The sequence below is a fragment of the Echeneis naucrates genome, chromosome 3 (assembly GCF_900963305.1).
Source record: "Echeneis naucrates chromosome 3, fEcheNa1.1, whole genome shotgun sequence".
Classification (NCBI taxonomy): Eukaryota; Metazoa; Chordata; class Actinopteri; order Carangiformes; family Echeneidae; genus Echeneis; species Echeneis naucrates.
In genome coordinates, this window is record NC_042513.1 from 27,803,110 (window position 1) to 27,812,219 (window position 9,110).

At 42.9% G+C, this 9,110-nt stretch overlaps 1 protein-coding gene across 2 annotated transcripts; it reads left to right on the forward strand.

Moving 5' to 3' along the window:
• Positions 1-2,051: 2,051 nt before the first annotated feature.
• On the forward strand, positions 2,052-8,221 carry tppp3 (tubulin polymerization-promoting protein family member 3). 2 transcript variants are annotated; one of them, XM_029498448.1, is made up of 5 exons: positions 2,052-2,133; positions 3,467-3,580; positions 6,558-6,758; positions 6,864-7,017; positions 7,646-8,221. In XM_029498448.1, exons 3-5 carry the CDS (start codon positions 6,571-6,573, stop codon positions 7,838-7,840), a joined length of 537 nt encoding a protein of 178 aa, XP_029354308.1. In that variant the 5' UTR covers positions 2,052-2,133; positions 3,467-3,580; positions 6,558-6,570; the 3' UTR covers positions 7,841-8,221. The 2 variants fall into 2 exon arrangements, with proteins under 2 accessions (XP_029354308.1, XP_029354309.1); XM_029498449.1 differs by lacking the exons at positions 2,052-2,133; positions 3,467-3,580 and adding an exon at positions 4,756-4,957.
• The last annotated feature ends 889 nt before the right edge of the window (positions 8,222-9,110 follow it).

Below are 9,110 nucleotides of genomic sequence, written 5' to 3' on the forward strand. Positions count from 1 at the left end.
TTTCTTTGGAAGGAGGGTGAGGACAGCCCTCTTACAACTCAGACGCAGCCTTCCTCTGCTCAGACTTGCCCTGAGAACATCCAACTAGTCGCAGCAGTGAGGGTTATGGATGTCTTAGTGGACTCTGATGAAAACGTTACAGGTCAGAGACAGAAAAGTGAAATGTTGTCCACTGAGGCGGTGAATGAGGAGTTTATGGATGACAAAATGTTAAAAATATAAAGAGTCCAGATTCTGTACTAAAAAACAATGAAGTTAAAAAGGTGATAAAAGAGGCTAAAGTGGCAGCAGAGTCAGAGAGTGACATGAGTCCGACTCAGGAGGAGCAGCAATTTTTATTCTCCAGTGGAAATAAAATCGTTTTTAGAGAAGACCAAAGCAGCCAGACTCCCATCGATCGAGGATCATTTCTCTGATCTGGACCTTTTCAGTCAGTCAGCCAGGCCTCTGACCAGAAAGTCAGGAAGGTCTGAAAATGTGCTGACAAATCAGGAGGTCTACAGGCTGAAAAAAACTAATGAGCTGAAGATCACATCATTAATAATGAAATGATTGTTAGAGATTTTATGCCTCTCTTTTGTGTTTTTACTGCTTTTTTTTTTTTTTTTTTTTTTTTTTTTTTAACCTCTCCATTCATGGGTGACTTTAAACTCGGCAGCTTAAACCCAAATAGCCAGGGCCAACCAAAAAAGAGCCGCCATTTTTAAGAAGATCAAGATCAAGAAGTTAAGTGTGCTGTTAGCACAGGAGACAGCAGTGCAGACAACGAGAGCAACTGGAGGAGGGCTTTTAATCAGAGGTAGCAAAAGTACTCGTATTCTGTACTGTAGAAGTACAGATACATGTGTAAAAAAAAAAAATACTCAGGAAAAGTAGAAGTACTGATTCAACTCTTTTACTCAAGTAAAAGTAAGAAAGTACAGGCTCTGAAATGTACTTTCAAAGTAAAAATAAATTATTGCCGTTAATGAAACACAATACATCCTTTGATAATTTCTGCTACAGTACAAGCACTGACGGTGCGACGGGGGGGCTTAAGCCGTCACTCAAAAAGTCTTAGCCCCCCCAAGCAAAAATAAAAATACTGTAAGATGAGAGAGCCATCACAACCATAACATGTATCAAACCAATCAAATCACACATTACAAAAAATGTACGTGCATACGAGAGAGCTAGAGTGCATGTGTGACCGACAGACAATTTAAAACCCCCCCAGCTTCTCAATTAAGAATTTCTGGCACCATTACTGAGTAAATACTCAAAGTACAGATACCTGGAAAAATCTACTTTAGTACAATAACGAGGTATTTGTACTTCATTGTCACCTCTGCTTTTAATGGAGGTGTCATTTTAAGTCAGAAATCCAGCTGCAGTGGGGGAGTTTTTTACCTTTGTCCACTGAGGTGGAGGAGATCATACCAGGGGTTTTATGAGGTCAGATTTTTATGAAAACATAAAATTTGACAGGCAGTACACCTGGTTACATTCAGCCAGTAGGTTTTTCTGACCACTGCCTGGTTTCAGGGTCTGTTTTTATTAAAAACATTCACACACAAAGCACCTACTGGCATTTTAACAGTACTCAGTGACAGTTAATTTAAAAATGCTTTTAATTTCTTTTGGGGTCTCCACAGAGAGAGCAGACCTGAATTCGCCTTCATCCAGCAGTGGTGGGACGTTGGCAAAGCCCAGATTTAACAGCTTTGCCAGCAGTTCACTCGTAATGTCACGAGAAACACAACCCAATCTTTGAAGGATCTGGAGACTCAGGTGGTAGAACAGGTCGAGTCAGAATCTGACTCTGGAGGAACTAACAGTCTTCCTGTAGATTTCTATAAAACCTTCTGGCCCGTCCTCAGAGTAGACCTACTGGAGGTGATCTCTGAAACCCTGGAGAAAGGACAGCTGCCGCTAAGCTGCAGGAGGGCCGTCATCACGCTGCTGCTCAAGCTGAAGAACTGGAGGCTGGTGTCGCTGCTGTGCATGGACTGTGTGAGTGTCAATCTTATCTGTTTGAATGAAGAGAGGGATTGATGATGCTGTCTTCTGCAGATGGCTCCTGCAGCTCGACCTACCACGTTGCTGATTCCTCCACAGTCAGATCTTCACACTACGCTGGCTCGCCACTGAACTGTAAGTTCAGGTCTGGGTAAAAACCCAATTTATGCACACTGTGCAGAAACTTTTTTGCACTTCATTGATCTCATTACCATCATTAAAACTTTCTGTTCATGTTTATGAACTATTAAGGACATACTATTAAGGACTACAATACAATACTATTATGAAATTAATAGATACACATCACAGCACACAAGTGCCAATGAGCAATCAAATCATATACTCTTAGAGAATACTCATACTCTTATTTCACAATATCCTTCTAAACACACAAATGAAATCACAGAATATATCTGAAAACCTCTTATGTTTTTTACGTCTCAAATCTATTTATACTTTTTAACCACACTTATAATATATTTGTTTTTAATCAAACATATATTCCACGATTTTGGAGCTCTCCGGCTCATTGGACGTGGCTTTTGACCGGGTCGAACACCGGTACCTGTGGCAGACGCTCGGTGCTTTTGGGTCCGGCCCAGGTTTCATAGCCGGGATCCAGGTGCTGTACCGTGACGCTGCCAGCATACTGAAAATCAACGGTGGTCTGGCTGCACCTTTCTCAGTCCAAAGGGGGGTGAGGCAGGGGTGTCCACTGTCAGGGATCCAAACAACGCTGGTGGACTTCTTCTGGCACAAGCTGCACTGGCTCCCACAAGCACTCCTGTTCCGAAGGGACGAAGGACTTGGTGTGGAGGCCCCTGGCTCAGCTGGTCCTGCAGCGTGTCGCCCCGTCACAGTTCTTCTTCGGCCTGGAGTGCAGGTCCCAGCGCTGTCATGGCTGTCCTGTCATGATGACCCCCCACCATTGTCTATCCCTGCTGGTCAGGAGGTCAAAGTTCAGGCAGGCAGTCACAGTTTGACCTAAAAGATTCCAGCAGTAAAGTCAGTGTGGACACTGACCTGGTCCTCCTGTTTAGCAGGATGGTTAAGTGATGACTGATTTTAAATAATACAGACAGATGCAGGATGTGAATCAGTTCAGGGAGATCTGGACTCCAAGTCTGGTCCTCTGCTCAGTGCTCTTTTCAAATCAGCTAATCTAAGCGGGCAGTGTGACAAAAGACTGAAATGTTTTTAAACATGTTTGTGAAAATGAGCTAAATAAAGTTGGCTTAAAAATCAAAATCCCTCCCCCCCCTTTCTCCCCCTCCCTCTCTGTCCCTCTCTCTCTCTCTCTCCCCCTCCCTCTCTGTCCCTCTCTCTCTCTCTCTCTCCCCCTCCCTCTCTGTCCCTCTCTCTCTCTCTCTCTCCCTCCCTCTCTGTGTCTCTCTCTCTCTCCCTCTCTTTCTCCCCCTCCCTCCGTCCCTCCCTGTTTTATTGCCCTCTCCATGATGTTGGACAGGATGTCGTCATGGTGACGGGGTAAACAGAGGATAACAACCCCTCAGCAGTTTGAAGCTCATTTGAATGCTGCATCCACCACTGAAGAATAGTGAGACGGAGGACAAACGAACAGGTAGGACTGTCTTTTCACACTGCACATACATAAACATCCTTATTTTTTTATTTCAATTATTAAAATGTTTTCTTTTTTACCTGCTGAAAAACAATACACAACACTCACACAACTGCTCCAAAACAATGACACTATAAATATATAAGATGGCTCAAAAGCTTCTCATGTGAAACACGAACTGGGAATACAGAGTATTGATCAGATTTATTCATTATTTCCTTTATAGACATTGTTGCTCACTGACTGATGGCTATTTGGCTAATTAATGAAAGGGCTAATAGTCTCGATCTATTTATTGGCTCCACATGTGGTTTGTGGTTTAACCTGCAGTTAATGTGTTCATATTTAAGGATACGTCAAGAACACAGTTTCTAAATGTGTTGTTCCACATGGAACAAGAAGAAACGTATATCAACTGCAGTCATCAATTATTCATACTGACAATTCATGATTAGCATTGATGCTAACAAGAATAACTTTATCTATTCAGTACATTTCTTAGCTGAGCCACAAAATCCTTGACAAGAAATTTCAACAAAATTTAAATCGCATTTACTTCAACAAAACATCAAAATCATTCATGATGGGAAAAGCAGAAATAAATATGAGACAGAGATAAACAATGTCACTGGGGCTAAAGTGTATAAATAAAAAGAGTTCACTGAAAATATAATGTGACATAATTTAATCTGTGAAACGTCCAAAACAAACCCAAATTTTGTTTATATGAACTATTAAATTATTAATTAATAAAAAATACCAATAAATGAATGAGAAAGGAAATGTTTCACTGAGTTCACTCAATGCTTTTGTTGTCTCATCTTTATTTCATCTAATGTCACAGTGGCCCCTCAATATTGATGGAACTGGTCTGATAATCTTGGTGTTGTAGGTCTGGCTTTGGTTTGCAGGAGCTACTTTTCTTGTTGGTTGCTGTAACAGAAATCTGCATTTGGATTTGGTGGCACATAAATATAACAGCTCATAAACTAAGTGGAGGAGAAGGAGGATCTGACCTGCTCTGGACTTCCTCCTGATTGGGTGCTCCAGCCTGTCAGTCACACAGTAGCCCCACCCTCTAACTCCTCCCGTTTCCCTCTAAATGGAGCATCATTTACAAAATGAACATCATGTTGTATTTCAGACTGAGACCATAAACTAATCAGGAAAACGTTTACTGAGGAGGAGGAAGGACATTTTCCCATAGACTTCAATATAACGGAGGAGGAGTTGCCCCCGATGTGACTGCTTTTACAGCCAGTGGAGTTAAGAGGCTCTTCAGACCAGAATCCAGGATCAGGTTCTAGACTCGTCAGGTCCTGGTGTCCCTCAGGGTTCGATCTGGGGTTCAAACCTGTTGAACTTCAGGGGTGGAAAGTAATAAATTACATTTACTCTTGTTACTGTAATTGAATAGCATTTCTGTGTAATTTGTACTTTTTTGAGTAATTTAAAAAATCTAATTTTACTTTTACTTGAGTATACTTTCTTCTGAATATTGTACTCCGCTACAATTAAAATAAGTGCAGTTACAGAGTAAAAAAAAGCGAAAAAAAAAAAAATCTCTACAGTTTGCGCACCAGAATCTGATTGTATATCTGATTGGCTCTTGCGACCTGCAATGTCTGACGTGGCACGGACACCAGCTCTTTTCCACTTGCCACGCAGGGGGATGGAGGCAACAATTGAGATGTGCCCATCAACCTCGGAAGAGGTGTTAAGTTTGGCTAAAATAAGTCAAATCTAACTTTTCTATACATTGTTTGTCAGAGAAAGGTGCTTTGAACGTAGCTATTTTATACATATGAATCAAATCTATTGACGATGCAATAAAACATCCATTGGTTAAAAAATAATTAATACTCGTTACTAGTTTTTGAGAAGAGTACTTTCTACTTTTACTTAAGTATTTTTTAACACCAGTACTTTTACTTGTAATTGAGTACAAACCCTTTTGGACCAACAGCAGAAGGTTCAGATTTAGGGACTTTATGGGATTGTTCTTGTGATCTGTAGTTTGAATAAAGTTTCCATCTCTCTGTTTAAAGGAGACGGACCAGAGCGGGTCTGTTTTTAGTGTGTTTTTAGTGTTTCATGCTTTGACGACATGTTTGTGACCTCACTTGGAGCTTTTTATGTGAATCTGTAAAAACACTGGTCAATGAAAAGTGATAAATTTTAACTATCTCTCAAAATTGGTTCGTAGGCAACTGGACTTGTATTTGTCTATGAAGATGTTTCGCCTTTTATCCAAGGGGCTTCATCAGTTCATGCTTGCTGGTCTACTAGTCCGCACAAGTCTGACCTTGACAGTGGAGAAAGACCCAGATATTTAACCTCTGTGGCTGTGTTCACCAAAAAGTACCTGTGAAAGTACTGGTTTCACTTGACCATTGTTGTGGTCCCATGTGGACGACAGTCATTAGGGTCAGGTGTACCCTGGTGAACGACGACCTTTGAGAATCGTCTGAGGTTAAGTTGTTAATTCTCCTGGGTACAGATGAAAGGGCCACATTATAAATGGGAGATAGGTGGTGTCGCAGACCCCCTCCCCTGTTAAGGGATGTCTTTTTCACTTTTACATAGATGGCTTCTTTTACTCCTCTTTCAAATCATCTGTCCTCTCTTGATCTTGACATTGCTGTCTTCAAAGGAGTGTGCCTTTTCCTTGAGATGGGAATAGACAGCTGAGACTGGACCTGAGGAATTTGCCCTTCTGTGTTGGGCCATGTGTTTGTTTCATAGACAAGTACAAGTTCAGTTGCCTATGAATCAATTTTTAGAGAGAGCACAATGACCTGGATGAATGAAAGTACTCATAGATTTATTAACTATGTCCTAAAAGCTACACACCTGTTCAAACACACACACAGACTCTAAAAGGGTTAACTGAGCGACTGAATCTTCCAGCTGGTTTTGTGTTGTATTGTGCAACCTCATCATTAGTTGAACTCCTTCATAACGTGTTGTGTTGCAGATATTTTCCCATCATGGCAGAAAGCGGTGACATGGAGCAGCTTCTGATGGCTTTCAGGAAGTTTGCGGTTCATGGGGACATGAAGGCGACGGGGAAGGAGCTGAATGGGAAGAACTGGGCCAAGCTGTGCAAAGACTGCCAGATCATCGATGGCAAGAATGTCACAAGCACCGACGTGGACATTGTCTTCTCCAAAGTCAAGTAAGTCTCCAGGCTCAGAGTCCACAGACCAGGTCCTAACGAGTCCAGGTCAACTGTGAAACTTGGCAAGACAGCAGCAGTCAGTGTGTGTGTGTCTGTGTGCAGACAGAAGACGTCTCGAGTCATCACGTACGAGGAGTTTCAGAGGGCTCTGGAGGAGTTGGCGCCAAAGAGGTTCAAAGGTCAAAGCAAACAGGAAGCTCTGGAGTCCATCTTCAGACTGGTGGAGGGAAGAGAACCCACCAACGTAGGGGTGACGGTGAGATCAGGAGCTTTTTTCAAACCTCTACGTGTCTTTGTAAAGACAGCTGAAGGTTTCAGGGCATGAAGACCATAGAAGAAGTCCAACTGGTTTGATGTGTGTGGTGGGGGGGGGTTTATTCTCCACAGCTAATGCCCTGTGACAGCCCAGATCCAGGTTGAGAGACAGTCCTGGTCCAGGTTTAGAGACGGTCTGTCTTGTATCTCCCAGTCGTGGGAATATAAAACTGTATCACTGGCATAAGGATGTATATTTATATTTTGGTTTGTTGACAAAGACTTCAGAGGGCGTGTCCCCTGTCCTCAGGGTGTCCTCAGGGGACACAGTAGTCCTGATCTTCCGAGGATAGATCTGGAATTTAGAGACAACAGGTCCGTCCAACATGATCCAACAAGATAGGTGAGCTGCGTCTTTCATGACACATTTTGGTTGCCAACAGCTCTTTAATTTGACAACTATGACATTGTCAGTCTGAGTCCAGGGGTGCAGGGACTGTCCAGACCATCAGACACTGACCTGCAGTTCTTCGTCCAGCCAGCAGGTTGCAGTAACTGTTCAGGACTACATCTGTGTACCAGTCCAGTTTGACTTCCTGTTCCCTTCCTGTCTCTGCTGTCTTCTTCAGAAAGTGGTGAAGACGGCTGCAGTGGGTCGTCTGACTGACACCTCCCGCTACACTGGATCTCACAAGGAGCGCTTTGACGAAAGTGGGAAGGGCAAAGGTCGGGAGGGACGGGAGGAGCTCGTGGAGAACACGGGCTACGTAGGTGCGTACAAGAATGCCGGGACATACGACACCAAGACGAAGACAGAGAAGTAGGGGACTCGGGGCCACCTGCTGGGCTGACCAGGACACAGCACGTTGTCTGGCTCAAACCTTGAACAGTGAACCGTGTGTATGTGTGTGTGTGAATGAACTGGATACACACCTGGATATGAAGTGAGTTATGCCACATGACCAGGTCTTCCTGCTGCACCCTCCACCCATTTCACTCAAGGTTGTTGCTCCAGGTTTGGGGGGGTCAGGGTTGGGGATAGGGGGGTCTTCAGGTCCAGATGCTATGATGTCATCAGGACATTCAGTCATGTGACTTTTCTCTGCAGCTTATGGATCCATGTTGATTTTTTTCTGTTTATTGTTTTGAAGTTTCATCTCTGAAGCTGCTTCTGAAACTGGAAGTAAATAAAATGCAAAAACAGGTTTCTGTTTCTGTTCCTCTATCACCCCCTCACCCCTCTCCTATTCGCCGTCCGATCTTCTCACCTGTCATCCATCATCATCATCATCATCATAAACTCCTACGAAATAAAAGGTATTTTATTAAAACATATTATATTCATCATATATATAGGCTCCTCAGATCTACTGTTTGTAAACATTAAATTAGAACATCGTCAAAAACTTGGTTTACTTTAGCAAACTGCAGAAAGTCCAGTCAGTCTGCGGTCCTCTTCAGGGTTTCAGGTCAGACCAGTTAGTGAAGTGATACCTCAGTCCTTAAACCAGATTTTGGGATTTTGGGAAGTTGGGCAGGTGTGAAAAAAGGAATCAGCAGAGGGAACCATGAGATGCTCTAGGTTAAACTCAGTGGACCAAGACCAGCAGATGATATGGGTCCCCAAAACCCCAATGGACCTCCAGAGATTTGAATTATGTACCTTCGTCCTCCAGATATTGGGACCTGGATTTCCAGATGAAATCCTGAAATTCTTTGGACCATCAAGGAATAGTCCTTTCCTTTTTGTCCTCAGCTCAGGTGAGACACCTCTAATGTTGTCTCTGGTCTCTGGCTCTTACCCAGACCTGAAGACTGGGCTCACCAAGCTGGTTGTCAATTCGCTAACTGAACTCAGTTTTCCATCTATATCAGTTCACATATAAAAGGGATGGGGTTTGCAGCATCAGACCAGTTGGATCTGGGGGAAGACACAATGCTGCATATTTCATAAATGAGGAGTAAATTGTAATGTTAATAAAATATAAAGCATATAAATCATCAAATAAAGCAAAAAGTAACACACTTGCAGCTGCCAGAGGCTGCAAAGAATGCTGGGAAATGACCCTCAGCTCCATTTGAGGGGTCATCAAC